Source organism: Desmodus rotundus, chromosome 12 (genome assembly GCF_022682495.2).
Source record: "Desmodus rotundus isolate HL8 chromosome 12, HLdesRot8A.1, whole genome shotgun sequence".
Classification (NCBI taxonomy): Eukaryota; Metazoa; Chordata; class Mammalia; order Chiroptera; family Phyllostomidae; genus Desmodus; species Desmodus rotundus.
Genome location: NC_071398.1, coordinates 79,353,942 through 79,374,249, shown reverse-complemented (window position 1 = coordinate 79,374,249; position 20,308 = coordinate 79,353,942). Strand labels below are relative to the sequence as shown.

Sequence of the window (20,308 nt, the reverse complement as noted above, 5' to 3'; positions counted from 1 at the left end):
GGCATGTGCCCTGACTGGGTATCGAACCAGCGACCTTTTGGTTTGCAGGTCGGCACTCAGTTCACTGAGCCACACCAGCCAAGGTAGAAATGCTGTTTATCTTAAAAGGATCTGTGTCACACAGGTGTGCACATTTATCAAAACTCGAATTGTACACTTAAGACCAGTATATTTCACTGTATATCATAATATTTCAATTAAATAAACAAATACCTTAACATCGAGTCTCCTAATCTATGAATATAGTATAGTATCTGTTTCTTCAGGGACTCTTTAATTTCTTTCAGCAATGTTTTAGTTTTCAATACACAGGTCTTGCACATCTTTTATCAGATTTATCACTATTTCATATTTTTATGCTATTGCAATTGGCATTATTTATTGATATTAAATTTTTCATTGCTAATGAATAGAAATACAACTTATTTTTAAATTATATTTTACTGATTCTGCTGTTACAGTTGTCCCAACTTTTCCCCTTTTGCCCCCCTCCACCCAGCACCTCCACTCCCTCAGTCAATCTCCACATCTTTGTTCATGTCCATTGGTCATGCTTATAAGTTCTTTGGCTACTCCATTTCTCCCTACTGTACTTTACATCCTCATGGCTATTCTATGACTACCAATTTGTACTTCTTAATCCCCTCACCTCTTCACCCCTTCGCCCACACCCTCTCCCATCTGACAACCACCAAAATGCTCTCTGTATCCATGATTCTATCTCTGTTTTTCCTCTTTGCTTAAGTTTATTTTTTTAGATTCAATTGTTGATAGATATGTATTTATTGCCATTTTATTGTTTATAGTTTTGATCTTATTTTCTTAAATAAGTCCCTTTAACATTTCATATAATAATGATTTGGTGGAATTCCAGCCAAGATAGAGGCATAGGTAGAAATGCTTCGCTTCCTCACACAACCAAAAGAAGGATAACCACCAACATAAAAACAAAAAACAACCAGAACTGCCAGAAAATCAAACTGCATAGAACTCTGACAACCAAGGAGATAAAGAAACATTCATCCAGACTGGCAGGAGGGGCGGAGGCAGGCAGCGGGGCACAGAGGACATGAGGCAAGGCAGTGAACTGCACAGGAGAAGCGGCTGGTAGATTGGGTGGTCCCACATTCACGTGTGGAAAAAATGGGAGAAACACCAGGGGAGCAAGACAGACCTCGAAAGCCAGGGTTTCAGCATGGGAAAATAAAGACTCAAAACCTCTGGCTATAAAATTCTGTGGGGGTTTCGAAGGTGAGTGAAACTCCCAGTCTCACAGGAGAGTCTGTTGGAGAGGCCCTAGAATGTACACAAACCCTCCCACCCAGGAATCAGCACCTGAAAGGGCTGAATTTGCTTGTGGGTAGCAGGGGAAGTGATGGAAAGTGGGGTGAGAGCTGAGCAAGTGGCATTGTTCACTCTCTGACACCTCCTCCACAGACAGTGCCACAATGCAGCGACCTGGGTTGCCCCACCCTGGTGAATACCTAAGGCTCCACCCCTTACAACATAACAGCTGCAAGACAAAGAAATATGGCCCAAGTGAAAGAACAGATCAAAACTCAAAAAATACAACTAAGTGATGAAGAGATAGCCAACCCATCAGATGCAGAGTTCAAAACACTTATAATCAGGATTCTCACAGAAATGGTTGAGTATGGTTGCAAAATACAGGAAAAAGTGAAGGTTATGCAAAGTGAAATAAAGAAAAATATACTGAGAACCAACAGTGATGGGAAGGAAACCGGGGCTCAAATCAACGGTTTGGAGCAGAAGGAAGAAATAAACATTCAACCAGAACAGGATGAAGAAACAAAAATTCAAAAAAAATGAGGAGAGGCTTAGGAACCTCTGGGACAACTTTAAACATTCCAACATCTGAATCATAGGGGTGCCAGAAGGAGCAGAGGAAGAGCAAGAAATTGAAAACTTATTTGAAAACATAACGAAGAAGAACTTCCCCAATCTGGCAAAGGAAATAGACTTCCAGGAAGTCCAGGAAGCTCAGAGAGTCCCAAAGAAGCTGGACCTAAGGAGGAACACACCAAGGCACATCATAATTACATTACCCAAGATTAAAGATAAGGAGAGAATCTTAAAAGCAGCAAGAGAAAAAGACACAGTTACTTACAAGGGAGTTCCCATAAGACTGTCAGCTGATTTCTCAAAAGAAACCTTACAGGCAACAAGGGGTTGGAAAGAAGTATTCCAAGTCATGAAAGGCAAGGACCTACATCCAAGATTACTCTATCCAGCAAAGCGATCATTTAGAATGGAAGGGCAGTTAAAGTGCTTCTCAGATAAGATCAAGTTCAAGGAGTTCACCATCACCAATCCCTTTTTATATGAAATGTTAAAGGGACTTACCTAAGAAAAAGAAGAAGATCAAAAATATGAACAATGAAATGAGAACAAACTCACAATTATCAACAACCAAACGTAAAAAAAAAACTAAGCAAACAACTAGAACGGGAACAGAATGAGAGAAATGGAGATCACATGGAGGGTTGTCACTGGTGAGGGGGAGGGGATGAAGAGGGGGAAAAGGTACAGGGAATAAGAAGCATAACTGGTAGGCATAAAATAGACAGGGGGAGGTTAAGAATAGTATAGGAAATGGAGAAGCCAAAGAACTTAGACGTACAATCCATGGACATGAACAGGGGAGGGGGGTGGGGAATACCAGAAGGGTGCAGGGTGGAGGGGGATGAAGGGGAGAAAAAAATTGGGACAACTGTAATAGCATAATCAATAAAATATGCTTAAAAATAATAATGGTTTGATGATGATGAACTCCTTTAGTTTTTCCTTGTCCAGGAAGCTCTTTATCTGCCCTTTGATTCTAAATGATACCTTTGCTGGGTAGAGCAATCTTGGGTATAGGTCCCCGCTTTTCATGACTGGATATGTCTTGCCAAAGTTTCTTTTGAGAAATCAGTTGACAGTCTTATGGGGAACTATCCTGTAGATAACTAACTGCTTTTCCCTTGTTGCTTCTAAGATTCTCTATCTTTTTAACCTTTTGGCATTTTAATTATGATGTATCTTGATGTGGTCCTCTTTGGGTCCAACTTGTTTGGAATTCTCTGTGCTTCCTGGACTTGTATGTCTATTTCCTTCGCCAAAATAGGGAAGTTTTCTTTCATTATTTTTTCAAATAGATTTCCAATTTCTTGCTCTTTCTCTTCTCCTTCTGGCACCCCTATTATGTAAATGTTGGACTGCTTGAAATTGTCCCAAAGGCTGCTTACACTATCCTTGTTTTATTGGATTCTTTATTCTTCTTGTTGTTTTAATTGGTTGGGGGGGTGTTTTTTGGTGTTGTTTATTTGTTTAGTTTAGTTTTGTTCTGCTTCCTTATGTTCCAAATCACTGATTTGATTCTTGGCTTCATTCACTCTACTGTTGTCCCCCTGTAAATTGTTCTTTATTTCAATTAGTGTATCCTTTGTTTGTGACTGAATCTTTTTTATGCTGTTGAGGTCCTCACTAAGTTCCTTGAGCATCCAAAACACTTGAGCAGTGTTTTGAACTCTGCATCTCATAGATTTCTTCTCTCTCTCGTTTGGTTCTTTTTCTGGAGTTTTGATTCCGTTCTTTCATTTGGGCCATGTTTCTTTGTCTCCTCATTTTGGCAGCCTCTCTGTTTGTTTCTATGTAGTAGGTAGAGGTGCTATGACTCCCTGCCTTTGTAACATGGCCTAATGTAATAGTTGTCCCGTAGGGTCCAGTAGCACAGCCTTCCCTATCACCCAAGGTGGGTGCTCGAGGTGCACCCTTCATGTGAGTTGAGTATGCCCTCCTCTTGTAGTTGAGATTTGATTGCTGTTGGCAGGTAATTGGGTGGATTTACCCAGGCCAGTCAGCTGCAAGGACTGGCTCTGACCACTGACCACCCACCTCCACCCACCATGGATGATCAGCTATGCAGGGGCTGAGTGTTGATGCTCTGACATAATCTGTAATTTTCCACTGGGTGCAAAGGCTCTGGGGTTTCCAGGGTGGTGCAGACCAAGGTCAGCCCCTACCTGTGTTCTGCCCAGGGCCACCCTGCATGAACTACAAAGCAATCTGCAGATGGCTGCTACTTGTGCTGGACTTGGTGGTTCCCAGGTGAAGACAATCTGTGAAACTAGGCTGGCTGCTGTTAGTGCTGGGCCTGGGGCCACTTAGCAAGAGGTACAGGTGCTGGTGAAGGCTCACTGAGACCAGCTGTTGATTGTTTGAGAGAATTTTGGAACTTGTGAGGCATGAGCCAAGACCAGCCATTCATATGGAAAATATGCCTGCAGGCTCTGTGGCTCTCTGTGTGGAGGCCTCAGAAAAGGTACAATGGCTCTTGCCCACCTTTCTGTCTGGGAGAAAGCTGTCCCCCAGCTCTCACCTTGATGCCAGACACTTCAGTTCCTCCCCATATGTCACTGGTGCTTTTGAAGCTGCTACCCCAGTGCTAGAGCTAGAGTAAATCCGTGTGGGTTCTTTAAGAGGAACAGCTTTGAACTTATGCATTTCTTCCACTGACTCAATCACCACTCGTTTTTGCAGCCAGAAGTTATGGGGACTTATCTTCCCGGCACTGGACCCCTGGGCTGAGACACCTTGCTCCCAAGATATTCCTCCCAAATTTTTATCCACCACATGTGGGTGTGGGACCAGCCCATTCCGTGTCTCCACTTCTCTGACCCCCCCCCCCCGCCCGCACCAGTCTGGATGGATGTGGTTTCTTTAATTCCATAGTTGTCAGACTTCCATTCAGTTCGACATCTGACAGTTCTGAATGATGGTTCTTCTATAAATTAGTTGTAATTTTGATGTGGTTGTGCAAGGAGCCAAGCTGTGTTTACTTGTGCTTCCATCTTGACTGGAAGTCCACAATTGATTTTTATTTATTAATCTTGTATCCTGGGATCCTGTTGCACACACTATTACTTCTAGCTTTTTTCTTTTTTTTTGGAGAATCCACCAAATTTTTGACATAGATAAATGTCATCTATGAATAAGACAGTTTTACTTCTTCCCCACTGAATGCCTTTTATTTCTTTTTCATATTGCATTGATTGGAACCTCAGTATAATACTGGATAAGTGATGAAAGTGGACATCCAAGCCCTGGCTGGTGTGGCTCCCTGGATTGAGTGCCAGCCTATGAACCAAAGGGTCGCTGGTTTGATTCCCAGTCAGGGCACATGACTGGGTTGGGGGCCAGGTCCCCAGTAGGGGACATGTGAGAGGCAACCACACATTGGTATTTCTCTCCTTCTCTTTCTCCCTCTCCTCTCCTCACTCTAAAAATAAAATAAATAAAATCTTCAAATATAAAAAAAAAAGAAAGTGGACATCCTTGTCTCATAGCCAATCTTAGCGAAAAAGCACTTCATATTTCACTATTAAGTATGCTATTATCTGTAGGGTTGTTGTAGATGCTGTTTTGGGGGGGCAGATGATACTCCATTCTATTCCTAGTTTGCTGACAGATTTTATCAAAATTGAATGTGGGATTTGTGTCAAGTAAATAGGTAGGGAAATGCGAATAAAATGCTGATGAGATGTCATTGCACACCTACTAGAATGGCTAAAATTAAGCAGACTAACCATACCAAGTATTGGTGAGGATGTGAAGCAACTGGAACTCTTATCTAGTACTGGTGGGCATGTGGTACAACCACTTTGGAAAAGTTTGACAGTATTAAGCCCTGGCTGGTGTGGCTCAGTGGACTGAGTGCCAGCCTGCAAACCAAAGGGTCACCGGTTCGATTCCCAGTAGGGGCATGTGCCTGGGTTGTGGGCCAGGTCCCCAGTAGGGGCCGCACGAGAGGCAACCACATGTTGATGTATCTTTCCCTCTCTGTCTCCCTCCCTTCCCCTCTCTCTAAAAAATAAATAAATAAAATCTTTAAAAAAACAGTGAAGAAGGTATTTAGGCAGAAGAAATGAAAGCACGAGTCCACACAAGAGCTTGTACATGAATGTTCACGGTTCCTTTATTTGTCATATCCACACGCTGGAAACAACCCAAATGTTCATCAACAGGTGAATGGGTCAACAGTTGTGCGGTATTCACACCACACACCACTACCGATACGTGAAATAACGTGAATGGATCTCAAAATAATTATGCTGAGTGAAAGTAATAAGACAAAAAGTAATATATACTATATGACTCATTTATATAAAATTATTGAAAATTCAATCAAGTCTGCACAGACAGAAAGCAGATCAGAGGCTGCCCGTGGATGAGGGCAAGGCAAGAGGAGGGGAGCATGAAGAAGCTTTTGCGGGTGATGGCTATGTCCGTGTGGTTATGGTAATGGTTTCATGGGTGTAGAAAAATACCAAAACTTATCAAATTGTACGCTTTACATGCCATTATTGCATGACAATTATATCTCAATAAAGCTGTTCAGAAATTGATAATAAAATAATGTTAAGACAAAGTACAAACTATTACTAAAAGAACATGTACATAATATTACAAAATAACTCAGTAGCAATACCCTGAGATCTACCACAGACAAAGCTAGCAAACACTAGTAGGGTGGGAGAAAGTCCTGAAATAAAAGCAGCTAAAGCTCTCACTATAACATGGGATATCAAAAGTTGGGGTTATTCTTGATTTTGATATTTACAGAATATCAGGGCTCTTTTAAGTAAGGAGGACCTCCAGTCCAGCTGCAGCAACTCTGGTTAACCACTGGGGCCTCCCATTTGAAAAGGAGTCAGTGCCAACCTATCAGAGGCTGGGGGACCGGCCCGCTGGCTCCCCATGTCACATCCTGTGACTCTTCCAAATTCCCAGAGGCAGGAACCAGGTCAGCAACCTCTCCAAGGACATGTAAGACCCACCAGCCCCACCTCCTCTCTCTGCTTCATCCCTGCCTTCTTGATGTTTAAAATTAATGATGCAGTCAATGATTATCCAGAAATCCCACTGCTGAATACGTATCTGAAGGAAAGGAAATCACTCTCTCAAAGACACATCTGCACCCAGTTTCTCTCCCTCTCTTTCTCCTTCCCTTCCCCTCTCTAAAAATAAATAAAATCTTTTTTAAAAATATGGTACATTTTACATATATATGTACATGTATGTACACCAAAAATACACTGGAATATTATTCAGCCAAAACAGAGGAAGAAACCCCGCCTTTTGCTACAACATGGGTGGACCTGAGGGCATTTAGGCGAAAGCAGAGCGGTGGCAGCCAGGCCCAGGGGCGGGGAATGAGGAGACGTCCGTCAAAGGTGCAAACTTCCAGCCGTGAGATGGCTAAGTTCTGGGGTCGAATGCACAGCACGACCACTGTACTTAGCAATACTACAGCATATGGTTGAAAGTTGCCAAGAGAGTAGATCTTAAATGTTTTTACCACCAAAATATATGTATATAAACGTATGTGTGTGTGTTTATGTATGTGTGTGTATGTAAATGTACACTGTGTGTGTGTGTGTGGCAATTAGGTGATGTGATGGTGTTAACTAACCTTATTTTGTAATCACTTTGCAATGTATACACAAATGAAATCATGTTATACACCTTGAAATTACACGTTACCTGTCAGTTATCTCAATGAAGGTGGGAGGAAAACCAATCAGCGACCTCTCAGTCTGACACCACACTGTAGGTTCACACCCATCCTGAGCCTCCAGTCTGTTCCCCGGGCAGGCAGGGAGGGAGGGGCCACTTGCAAAACCAGGGAGGTGGCACTGCGTCCCCTCGCACTACTGGAGGCAGGGTTCCAGGCACAGGCTTTGGTGGCAGACACACTGGCCCTGGTCCTGGCTCTGCAGTTGCTGCTGTGCCCACAAGCAGACCCACGGGGTCCTCAGATTAAATGGGAATAACCACCCTCCCCACCCCCTGCTCTGTATGAAAGGCTTTTGCACAGAAACTAGCAAATAGCAATCCTGAAACGTACAGTTTTTGTTGTTATTATTAAAACTACCATTGAGGTGATGGCTGTTAAACCAGCACCTGAGAGCTTTAAATTTGGTCAATATTTTTTCTTTTATCCTTTCTTCCCCCATTATTTATAAAAAGCTTTTTCCAAGGCTGTAGTATTTAACATGAAGGCTGGTTGGGGGAGCCACTCAGTAGTCATTACTCATCCCCTGCTGTCACTGTCCTTGCCGGGGGACAGGCACTGGGGACACAAAGACGAACAGAGCTCAGGCTCATTCCCAAGGAGCTCCCCATCGAGGGGAGAGGGAGAGGTGCACCCCAAGGTGCCAGGGAACCTGAAGTCAGTGCCACAGAGAATGTCTGTGGGGCTTTGAGGGAAGGAGGCTGGGAGTCCAGGGCCCCAGGGGGACTAACACGCCCTGTGAGCACCATCCCACGTCCCCCGGCACTGCCACCGCTGCCTGGAGAGGCCCCTCATAGGCACACTGCAGACGCTTTTGAACAACCCCAGTCCTAGAAATGATCGACAGCTGTGGGGCCAAGTGTGGGGGGTCAGGAAGGTGCACTCCCTGGGCCACAAACTTGGGATGAATATGAAGCGCTCAGAGGAGTAGGGCAGGCTCACAAACGCCCCTGAGAGGAGCCCTGAAGGGCCAGCACTGCAAAGGGCCCCCTCCCCGCCCAGCCTTGAAACCAGGCCTGCCTCCAGCGACCTGGGAGCAGAGGGTCCAGGCCCTGGAGCTGGGACAGAGCCACCTGGTGGGGAGTGAGGAAACAGGCGCTGCACGGAATGATCACCTACTGGCTTCCAAATGGTTTCTGGAGCCCTGTCTCACCCTGCATTCCATTGCAACCATCTTCTGAGTGCCCATTGTGGGCCAACACAGCTCTAGAAGCTAGGGACACACTACGAGAGAAACATGGCCCTGGCCATCAGAGAGCTGTTTATCTTCCAGTGAGAATCCCAGGAGACACAGGCAGGGCAGGTTAACAGAACCTGGTGACCAATTAGCCTTAGCCCCAGCACTCAGGGGACAGAGAGGAGCCCGTTGTGACTGTCAAGCTCTCGGGCCTGCTTAACTGAACAGCCAGGGGACTCGTACCAGGAACAGGTGATCTACGGGAGGTGTAAAGTTCAGTTTGGGTCACATTGAGACTGATGCAATTTCTTTGGTTGGCTCCTCGTGGGGGAGAACCAACAGAATTTGTGGGAGGAAAACAAAACCAGGGCCAGAGAGTAGGATGCTCAGGCTAGGCCCGAGGATGGCAGGGAGCCATGGACTCTGCACTGCACCCACAGGCACTGGGCAGAGGGGACCCGGGCAGGGGTCGGGTGGCCTGCCTGTGTCCTAGTCTGAGCGCTGACACTCGCTGCCCCCACCCCAGGCAAGCTGTTCCCCTTTCCAAGTTCTCAGCATCTGCTAAATGCAGATGACAAAACTCTCCTTGCCTGTTTCACAGGGTGGCTTTGAAGAATCCGGAAGAAATTTACAAATTGTATAAGGCTCTCCAAATAAAAGGGGTCAAGCCCAAGGTCCTCTATGGGAAAGCTGAGGCTTATAGTGATCTTTCTTACCTGGAGCCCCTCCATGGTCACTGGGAGCCACTGACGTCTGGTGCCTCTGCTCCCCTGTCATACCTCTGCCCCCAGGGTACCTGCCACACTGAGCCTTTCTTGGAGGCCATCCCAGAAGATGAGACCCTAAGACCCCAATCCTGTCTCCAACACAAACAGAACTGCTGCCTGCTTGGCTCATACCAAGGTCAGCCTCTGCAGGCCACGTTCTGGCCCAGGTGGAAGGCAGCACAGGAACCCAGAGCCACCGGGACCACCCAGGACCCCTAAGTCCCACCCAGGCTGGGTGGGCAACTGGGAAACAAGAGATGTTCAGTTCTGAGCATGTGCTCCAAAGAGGTTTATTAATGTCCACATTCTTGCCCAGAACCAGGACCTAAAAGCATCCTGCTGGGGAAGCAAGGCCGCCGCAGGCTGACAGGCCAGACGCCCATGGGGATGGTGGTGCTTCTGCCTCAAGCATAGCCCTTTGCCCTTTAAGTCCCCTCCTATGAAGCCAAGCAGTCCAGTCCATAGAGAAATGAGGTCCTGGAGGTTTCTTGACTTGCCTGACATCTGCCGGCCCCCCAGAAACCTGGACCCAGACACTCTGTGGGCTCCCCACCTTGGCCAGTATCAGCAACCACACATCAGACAGAGTCATCCCCATCCTCACCCCCACAGCGTCTGGCACTCCCAGAACCTGCCAACTACAGTCTAGCTCGGACAAACTCCACCAGGTCCTCCAGCTGCTCCTCCAGGCGCTGCTCGTCTCCATGGTTCTCAATGACCCAGTCGAAGTCCCCAAAGTTGTCCAGGCCACATTCTGACTCGCCATCATCCACTCCTGTGGAGAAGGCAAGGCGAGGTCAAGCCCACTCCCTCTAGACAACAAGGGATCGCGCATGTGCACGGAGGCCCACGAGCCCCAGATGGAGCTGCCCTCTCTTCTTCCACTCTGGAGCCAAGCTCCACCCACCCAAAGGAGGGTACTTGCAGACCTCCTGACACACCCTGGAAGCCAGTCCAGTAGCCCACAACCACCTGAGCCCTCAGAGGGTTCTACCGACTAAACTCTTCACTTGTCACTTCCTACAGAGGGCGGACTGGATCATCTAAAATCACAGACAATGCAATAGGGCAGCGGGTCCCCAACCCTTTAGGCACCAGGGACTGGTTTCATGGAAGACAATTTTTCCACAGACAGTAGGTAATGCAAGTGAAGCTTCACCCGCTAGCCCACTGCTCAGCTCCTGCTGTGGGTCCCAGTACCTCACGGGCCACGGACCGGTCCAAGTCCAAGGCCTGGGCATTAGGGACCCCTGCAATAGGGCACTGCACCTTCCCTTTATGTGAAGCTCAGTATGTTGCTTGTTTTCTGTCCCTAAATCTCTGTTCAATCCTCCTGGGAGGCAGGATATGCCTCCTCATCTGACAATGAGAAGAGTGATACCAGCATCACCTGCTGGGTTTGATGTATCTATAAAATGAGTTTCAAAGCACTTAGCACAGGCCCGGCCTGCAGTGAGGCCAAGGAGATGAGCAGCCGTCGGGAGGGGTCAGACCCACTGACCCACTCTCCCAAGTCACAGTGAACGAGGGCAGGAGGAGGCCTGCGCTCTGCCTCTGAATTGCCACAGAGCAGGTCCTGGGCTTGCACCACTACGGCTGCCTAGTAGAGCTTCCTCTTGCCCCAGCCCACTCTTACTCAAATAGCAATGAGTTGTCAGGCCTGCCTCCGACCCACTACTAGCCCCCACTGGGCCAGGGTGGGTCCCAGACAGACCTCCAGGATTCCACTGGCCTAGGGAGGACAGCCCAGGTAAGGGTATGAAGCCAAAATCACGAGAACCTCTACCCCTTCCCCCCACCCCCACAGGACACCTGCCCGTACCCCACACCACTTTCTAATCTGGGGACACTTGTGAGTCTCAGATTCCCTTTTCTGATCCCTCCGTCACTCCCCCACAGACTACCAGGGAGAGAGCAGGTGGCCTGGTATAAAAATGGGGTGTACCGAGCTTTGGGGGCAACAGTTGTGACCAGCTCACCTGGTGTGAACACCCAGCCCCGCTGCTGCCGGCTCTGCTCCAGGGCCACCACACGAACTGTCTGCGTCACAGCCCCATAAGCTTCCCGGAACCACTGGATGTCAGACGCCCTCCGTGTGTCACTCACCAGCTGCGGGGCAGGGACACAGACAGCTGACCCACAGGACGTGGTGCAGGGAGCAGCAGGACAGGGCGCTGAGGGGAAGGGGGAGAGAGGGAAGACCTGGTCCCACTCCAAATAAGCGGGAGCATGACGAGGTTGGTGGGCACACTACAGAACCCAGACAAGTACCCTCCTCCCCCATTAGCACCCTAGCTGCTGGGACAGACACCTCCTCTTCCCTCCAGGCAGCCCTCCCTGGTTGCTGCAGCATGCAGCCCACTCTGCCCACACTCCCTCTGTCATGGACACACTTGTGTCCGATGGTCTTGCTGGTCACCGCTGTGCTAAGGGAAGGGCCACAGGCTTTAAAATCAGGTCAGCCGAACAAACTGGGCCGGAAACAAAGATAGTCCCTGCTCCACCCCAGCACCTACTAAATCATAAATTTGTCAGCCCCCTGCCCTCAACCTCTCAAAGGCTTCTCACCATTCCAATAACATCCAAAGCTCTCACCCCGGTTTACAAGGCCAGATGTGGTACCATGTGGCCCCCATTTCACATCATCTTCCCCTCATTCTTCCCATGGCCGCCAGCCGACCTCCTTGGTGCTTCTCAAACGTGCCAACCAGGTCTCCTCCCCAGGGCCTTTGCCCGCCTTGCGCCCTCTGCCTGGAATCATAAGGTAGGCTCCCCACTTCATGGAAGTCTCTGCTCAAATGTCACCTCCTCAGGGAGGCTTTCCCTACCACCCCAGTGTCCTTCCTGGCTCCCTTGATTCTGGTATGCCACATACTTTCCTCTGAGTACTAAGTACTCTTAAAAGCACCACTATTTATTTGTATGTATGCTTATCGTCTGTCTGCCCTACCGAGAGTCAGCTCCATGGAGGAAAGGACTTTGTCTCATTCACTGCTATGTCCCTGGCCCCTAGTGCACTGTTCAATGAATGAATCAGTAAGTACTATGGCAAGTACCTATTGCGTGCCAGGCACAGTGAGCAAAACAGAGCTGCTGCTTGCCCTCTCAGAGCTTATAGTTTTGTGGGAGACAGACACTACGCAAGCAGCTTCACTAATAACCACGTGACCATGGTGCACAGAAACAAGCATCTCAGCCTCACCACTGCTGAAACTGAACTCCTGATTTTCTCTCCAAACCTGTTCTTCCCACCTTGCCCGTCTCAGAACATGACGACTCCATTTGTCCAGCTGCTCAGAACAAAACCCTTGGCACTGTCTTCTGTCCCCACAGTCACAGCTATCACGCCAGTAAATTGTACTGGTTTGATCTTTAAACTCTACGCAGAATCGACCGCTTCTCTCTCCTCTATCACTACCATGAGCCGGGCTACGACTACTTGCCTGTCTGTGGAGAGACCCTCTGCCTGGCTCTGTTTCCACGCTTGCCCTTCCCCCAGCAGCCAGGGTGAGCCTTTAAACCTTAGATCACATCATGCCCACTCTGTTCAAAACCCTCCACTGAGTCTCCATCTCACACAAATATCTAGGCTCTCCCAAACCTGCATGACCTGATCTCACCTGCCACTCACCCTCACCCGCAAGTGTCTATTTGGCTCACTCCCTACCTTCTTCAGGTCCTGCTCAAATGTCCCCATATCAGAGAGGCCTTCTTATACCCTTAACAAAACAGTGACCCATACCCCTGGCCTGCTTTATTTTGCCCCTTATTATTTATCTCCAGCTGACAGATTCTACATTACGTTAGGACCTACCTGCCTCTAACCCCAGCTACAATGTAAGCTCCCTGAGGGCAGGGCTTCATGACATGTTTGCACTAATGGATCCCCAAGTCACCTGGAACCAGGCTTCATCCAGGAGATAATGCCAAAATGAATGTGGACAAAAAGTGTAAGATGCTGTGGGAGCGCCTGGCAGGGAGCACCAGTGAACACCTGGGTATCAGGGAAGGCTTCCCTGTGGAGGTGCCATGGAAGCTGAGCTAGAGCTAACCAGGTGAAGAGGGAAAGAAAGGGCAGTCCAGGCAGGTAGAACAACATGTGCAAAGGCCCTGATTCCAGAAGGAACTCAACTTATTTGCAGAACAACAAAAAGGCCAATGTAGCTGCAGCTTAAAGAGTAAGGAGGCTGCCCTGGCTGGTGTGGCTCAGTGGATTGGGTGCCGGCCTGTGAACCAAAGGGTCACCGGTTCAATTCCCAGTCAGGGCACATGCCTGGGTTGCGGGCCAGATGCCCTGTAGGGGGCGTGCGAGAGACAACCACACAGTAATGTTTCTCTCCCTCTCTTTCTCCCTCCCTTCCCCTCTGTCTAAAAATAAATAAAATCTTTAAAAATTTTGTCTTTTAAGAATAAGGAGGTTAAACCAGATCTTTCAAGGCCCAAAATTCATATGAAGGATTTTGGTTTTGTTCATTAGAACAATGAGATAAAGGAGTGACATGACTTGGTTTGTTTTTAAAAGGTCACTCTGGCTGCTCTGTGATGAATGACTTAAAGGGGACAAAAGCTGAAGCCAGGGCCAGTGTGGGGCTACTCGGCTGTGGGGGTGGGGGCGGTGGTTTGGGCCATGGGAGGCAGCAGTGGGAACAGAGAAATGGGCACATCTGAGACTTACTTGGGGAGAGACAAAGACCGGAGAAACGGGCTTTCCTTAACGCCGCCCCGCAGCACTCTTACCCAGACCGGCTGGGAGACGCCCTCCACGACTTTCCTGCAGAAGAAGCCTGGGTCAGCCTGGCGCTTCTCCTCTCCCCAAAGGATCATGTCCCTCCGATAGGCCTCCTTGTAGGTGCTAGCGTCCAGGAGTCTCTGGAAGTCCAATCCATGCTCCTGCCCAAAGCACATCATGTCTGTGCCCCAGCCCCTCAACCTCAATGGCCTTTCCTGAAACAGAGGGGCCATCCCTTCTCACCTGCACTCCCCCAAGACCATGCAAGGACCAACAAGGTGTCTGCCAAGACAGAGGCCTGCAAGGGAACGGGCCCGGGAACAAGGAAATTCCAAACATGGACAGAAGAAAGGTCTCGGGATAATTTTTCCACTTATTTTACTGTGCAATGTGGTTGTGTGTTTGTTTTTGCAACAGTTTTACCTTCCCAATTACTTCTGAGTTAAACTAACCCTAAAATTAGACAGTTTGCACCCCCTGGGCACAGGCTTGGCCTTCAGCTAAAGTTGGAAATATGAAACACTGCATTCCATATCCTCCCGCTGCCCCCTCTGGCATCGCTTGCCCCGTCCCAAAGTCCAGGAGACACGGCTTCGCTGACTCCCTCCTTTCCCTATTACCCTCACACTCACCCCCAGTCCCTGGCACCGTTGCTGAAACAGCAGCACTTCCCTTGTGGGAGGAACTCCTGGGGCCTACCACACTCGGAGGACCCCTGAAGAAGAAGACTGCCCTGACCCCCTGCGGAGCTGCTTCCAGACCAGACCTCCTTTTCTCCAGGGACACTGACAAGCAGGAGGGGTCCATCCAGAGGGCCCCAGGACAAGAAGGGTCTGAAAAACATCACTCAGTTCAGGTTCTAGCTCTCCTACTAACCCACAGCAACAAGGCCGCTAGCCTCAGACACTGTTTCTTCACCTGCAAACGGAGGTGTCAAGACCTGGCCAATCGCTTCTACCTGCACCTCTGGCTCCCCGGCGATGCCAGCAGCCACCTCCTCTTGTAAACTGGGTAAACTGCTCTTTACGACAGGGGAAGAGTGGCCGCTAGGAGCATTGTGGTCTCCTTGTCAGTTATATTTCCCACTGTGATTTAAATCAATGCATCAACATTTAGTTTTGTTTGTATGTTTGATTGGGAAATATACAATCAAACAGGAGTAGTGGAGTAGTACTGGACTTCCAGACAGAGGGGCAGGCTGGCCTATCAGAGTCTCCTAATGAGTTTTCAAAAATGCAAACTCTTGTCCCTCTGACCCCACCCCACTCCCCAGTCTGGCTTGAGCCAGGCATAATCTGAGGACTCTGGAAGCAGACTATGGTTTCCAAACTCCTCCTCAGAGCCCTGGGGTGCTTCCGCAGTGCAGGGTCCCACTGGGGAAGGCTGAGTGCACCCCAATCAGAGTCACTCCTAGTCTGTCTACTGAATACGAGGAACTTTGCATCCAAAGGTCCCATTTAGAAAAAAAGAAAGAAAGAAAAAGAAAAAAAGGGGGGGAAAGTGAAAACTACTGACCCCCTGTTATCCCCGGGATCCCCCAGGCTGCAGTTCTATTGCGGGGTCTGTTTAACTGCAGGGAGAAGACTCGGTGGTATAGGAGAATGCTTCCCGTGAGATACGGGAAAGGGGGGCAAATCCGTCTCGCGTGGCCCCAGAAGGCCAGACTCAGTCTAAGTGACCACGGGGCCATGCGCACAGATGCCTGGAAGGGTGTACCTAGAGGTCAAGGACAAAAACGCTCTTCATTGTGTGGGAAGCTCACCCTTCACATTTTCTATGTCTAAGGCTCTAAGAGGTCCTGTTTATTTTTTTAATCCTATTTTAATAATCCTATTTATTTTTTATAAAACCCACATGGTTCAAAATTCAAAAGATACACAGTCACTTACCATGAAAAATCCCTCCCCCAACCCTGTCCCCAGCCCATGGAGGCCACCAGTGGTACAGCCTCTTATTTGTCCTCCCAGCTTTTCAGGCGTCCCAGGCTCTACAGTGTTTAACACGATGCAGACACCCCATAAATGTCTGTTGGATGGCTGAATATGTGAGCAGATATACTTACATTTTTCCCCATTTTTGTACAACATTCTCTATACACTGTTCCAAATCTTGTTTTTTTCACTTAATAATATATCTTGACACTCCACACAACTGAGTTTCTTAGGGGAGAGTCCCAGGGCTGTGGCCAGCCAGCCAAGCAGGGACGTGCGGCGCCGCACTTTCTGGGTGAGAGAGCGTGCAGGCCTTGCTAATGCCCCGGCCCAGAGCTGCCGACTGGCCTCTGCAGCCTTCCCCCGACACGCTTTCTTGAAAATGCTCTGAGGAGGTGGCCTGCAGTGAGTGAGGCCGATGGGAAAGATGTGCAAGCTGGAAATGCCCCCACAAGGTCCGCCCACAGAAAGCCAAGAGCCGGCCACTACCCTGTCACAGGGACCCTACTAGTGACTCAAATGACAGCACAGCCACCAAACGCAGGGAGCTGGCTCCTTCCGACCCACCAGGCGTCACAGAGAGCCACCACCTACCTGAGCATACTGCTCCTTGAGTGGGCTGGAGAGCCGGAGGATGGCACAGACGTCAGCTCCGAGTCTGTGGGACAGGGAGACCCAAACCCAGTTAGCCTGGACCATCCGGGCTGCAGAAGAGTCCAGAGGCCTGGGGTGAAGTCCCATTTCTGCTCCTGGTATCTTTCTAACTGTGTTAGGTCTCAACGTCCCTGACCCTATTTTCTCATCTGTAAAATGGAGATAGCAATTTCTATTCTGTCTCCCACAGGATTATTATGAAACTTAAATGAATGTGAAAGAGCCCTGAAACAGGTAAAACAAATAAAATTAAAATGACAATGTAGTATTCTGGCTAGACTGGGTTACTGTTGGACCCTGAACGAGCTGTCTCACAGCAGGGGCATCTCAGCCTCTACAGACTTGGTCACTGCAACCTCAATTCACTCATTCAGCTCAGTTTATTCAGCCAGCTGTGTACTGCATGGAGCTGTGTGCTCACACATTCACTCAAGCGCTGACGTAGCAAGATAGGTAGGTGTTCTTCTTTCCACGTTGCAGATGAGGAAACTGAGGTTGAGTGAGTGAGAACTGACTCACCCAAAGCAACACTGCAAGTAATGAAGCCAGTGTTGTTAAAATGAAACTAATAGCTAATCTTTAGTTCCTGAACCTTTACGAGGTGTCAAAAATTGTTCTAAGCCCTTCACATGCATTATTTCATTTAAACTTTACAGCCAACCTATTATTACCCTGGTCCCACAAACAACAAAACTGAGGCACAGACTGGATAAGAAACTTATACAAGATCACAAACTAGTAAGTGGTGAGTCAGGATTTGAATCCTGGCAGTCTGATTCCAGAGCCTGTGCTTCTGACAACTATTTAACTTCTGTGTTTGCAGGGAAGGAGAAATGCAACTTAGGAATAGGTGGTGGATACTTTATGGTGAAAGGTTCAGGTAGTGACCTCTGCCTCAGGTTCCCCCATGACCTATTAGAACCCCTGCGCTGCCCGACAGCAACTTCCAGGTGCCCCCACCACACTGGTCTTCAAGAGGAGAAGAGGCCCACCCTGCTTTCTCCCTGGCCCCTCTGCTCTCCCAGCCTGTGAGTCCACAAAAACGCTCCCACACAGAACATCTTGCTTTGAGAGAAAGGTATTACTTGGGGGACAGTGAGGTAGAACAGAAAGAACCCATTCCTTGGAGCCAGTTTAAAGTTTGAGTCCTGGATCTGACGATGACTTTGAGACCCGGTAAGTTTTGGTTTGGTTCTGCTTTGCTTTACTTTTCAGAGCCTCAGTCTCTTCATCGGTGAAATGCGGATACTAATACTGCCACACACCACCTAACAAAGAGGTTTGGAGGACTAAATGAAATACTACATACACAGTGTCTGGCACAGAATGAAGCCTCGATACCAGCTATTAGGCGTGTGCTGGGCAAGGATTTGTCTTTGGAGTACCACACTGCTGGGGTGTGGTCTTGAGCAAATCCTTTATCTGTGACTCAGTTTCCTCATCTGTAATGGTTACCTGCAGCACTGGTGCGTGGATTAAGAATGGTGTGTAAAAAGTGACTTGGTAGTAACTGTTATTAATGCTTCTTGACAAGAGACCTACAGTTTACAGTCTTTGGAGAGGTGGCCGCTTGGGACTTTGCGGTGGACGTGTACACCGCCCCCCCCTCTTCCCGCAGCTCAGTGCTCCGCCCACCAGTAACCGGAGGACCCCCTACTCGACAGCTCACTCCATCACACCCTAACACACCCCTCGAGTCACGTGACGCGGCATTTCCCCTGCCCCCTTCCCTACCTTCCTCCCTTCCTCCCTGCCTCTCCGACACCTGCTCTGCAGCGCCTCGGTCACGAAGTCCTTCCCGGATTTCCTCTTCCCGCTGAACAGCAGCACCAGCCGGGGGCCTCCTCCCAGCAGTGCCATGGGGTCCCCACGCTTTGCGATCCTGAAGAGGACACTACTCCCAACCCTTAAATCGGGCCATCGGCGCGAAATGGATGCGACCACTAGGAGGAGCGACAACAGAAAGGGCTTCCGCACGCGTCTTCTCCAACCCACAAAGAGAGGCCTGCCAGCTCTCAAATGACTTCCGAACGTGTTAATTAAATCTAAACTAATTAAATACGGAAGCAAAGAAAGCTAATCCCCAAGGCGGCCTTCTCTGCTGCAGAAGCTCCCCTCCCCGCGCTCATTTAGAACAGTCCGGCCCCGCCCGGACCCTGACGCCACAGCCCCGCCTTCTTAGCTGACCGGCGAGGCGGGGACTGGGTGCGACTATTTTCCTCCTAAGGAAGTGATGTATTAAATGATGTAAACTACGTCAATAATACAGGTTAAAAGGGGGCCTTGAAGCCACCCCTGCCGATATTACCTAGTTTTTCCGGGAGTGCCGCTCTCAGCCCGAAGTTCAGGGGCAGAAGTAAGTGGTCGCGATCTGCCCCCTCCCTGGATTCCCAGTTCCACCCCTGCCCACTGCGGCGGACAGCCAGTCCCAGTGAGCGGGTAGAATTGTCTGGAGCCGTGACTCGCTGTCTGGTGTTTCTCTGAGCTCGTCAAAACAGAGCCAGAGACCCGTTACTGCCTCCATTTGAGGAGCTATAAAGTCGTGAGGTCTTGCAGAGAGAGAGTGAGGCGCGGAGGCCTGTTTGGGAAACCATTAACTCCCTGGATACTGAAAACGTGGCACAGAAGCTCAGGAAAGCGTGGTCAGTGGTCAGATGCAAAAAACTGGCTTCAGGAAGGTCTTTCTCTTTTTCTTTTTAAAGCAACTCTGAAAGCTCTGCACTCAGCAATGCCCTTGGAAGGCGGCGTAGAGTGGAGTTTAACTCCAGCTTTGACACTTGGAGGGAACGCCGCCGTCAGCGAGTCCCGGCTGCGTTCCTCATTGACAATGCCCACCTCCCAGCGTTCTGTTAAGGAAACGAGGACAATATGTTATAACATTTGGTAAGTTCTCAAATATCATCCAAACGTCGAGTCGTGGTTTATCCTGAGCACTTTGTGATTTTCGAGTTTATAATTCAACCCAGGATCAGATTTTCCAGCTCACCGTCCAAGAGTATTTATTTGGGACTCCCTGAAAGCCCGCATCGCGCCTGTGCCAGCAGAAATGAACAGGATGGCCTGCACTCACACTCCTGCTTCCCTGAGGCTCCACGAGGAAGGACTCAGAACTCCCTCCCAGAGTCTCTTCGCCTACCTGAGCAAAAGCACTCCGGCCCCTTCCTCTGCCCACTGGAGTGGAGCTCCTGGGAATTCCCAATCAGTGATCAGAAATATCCTAGCCTCTTCTCAGAAGTTTCGCTCTGCTCCCTGACTCAACTGAACCTTACTGTCCCCCACTGTCCTCTCCAGTGGAGGCTTTTCATTTTCTCCCCGTCCTCATAGTTTAGCGCAGACTCTGTGTCTGGCTGGGGCCTCCCTCCCTCCCTCCCCGTTTCAGCCTGCAGATCATTATTCCCTGGCCTCTTGGAAAAGTCTGGCTGCTTTAAAGCTCATATACCACCTGGCTGGCCCACCCTTTCTCCCCTCCTCAGT

The 20,308-nt window shown here is 49.0% G+C and overlaps 1 protein-coding gene across 3 annotated transcripts; it reads right to left on the bottom strand.

Moving 5' to 3' along the window:
• Nucleotides 1-9,794: 9,794 nt before the first annotated feature.
• Nucleotides 9,795-18,914, bottom strand: PMVK (phosphomevalonate kinase). 3 transcript variants are annotated; one of them, XM_045204255.3, is made up of 5 exons: nt 18,600-18,914; nt 16,775-16,838; nt 14,258-14,464; nt 11,500-11,629; nt 9,795-10,295 (listed from the first exon to the last, which is right to left on the bottom strand). In XM_045204255.3, exons 1-5 carry the CDS (start codon nt 18,692-18,694, stop codon nt 10,159-10,161), a joined length of 633 nt encoding a protein of 210 aa, XP_045060190.2. In that variant the 5' UTR covers nt 18,695-18,914; the 3' UTR covers nt 9,795-10,158. The 3 variants fall into 3 exon arrangements, with proteins under 3 accessions (XP_045060190.2, XP_024426653.2, XP_045060197.2); XM_024570885.4 differs by having other exon boundaries at nt 14,258-14,410; nt 18,600-18,900; XM_045204262.3 differs by having other exon boundaries at nt 14,258-14,410; nt 18,569-18,626.
• Nucleotides 18,915-20,308: the final 1,394 nt, after the last annotated feature.

What these genes read in the sequence shown, in the direction of transcription:
- PMVK (XM_045204255.3), bottom strand. Translation starts at nt 18,694, where the DNA reads ATGGCACTGCTGGGAGGAGGCCCCCGGCTGGTGCTGCTGTTCAGCGGG. An exon ending in ACCGAGGCGCTGCAGAGCAG is followed by an intron (nt 16,839 to 18,599) that starts GTGTCGGAGAGG and finishes CCTGTCCCACAG; the next exon opens with ACTCGGAGCTGACGTCTGTG. An exon ending in TCAAGGAGCAGTATGCTCAG is followed by an intron (nt 14,465 to 16,774) that starts GTAGGTGGTGGC and finishes CCTCTGTTTCAG; the next exon opens with GAAAGGCCATTGAGGTTGAG.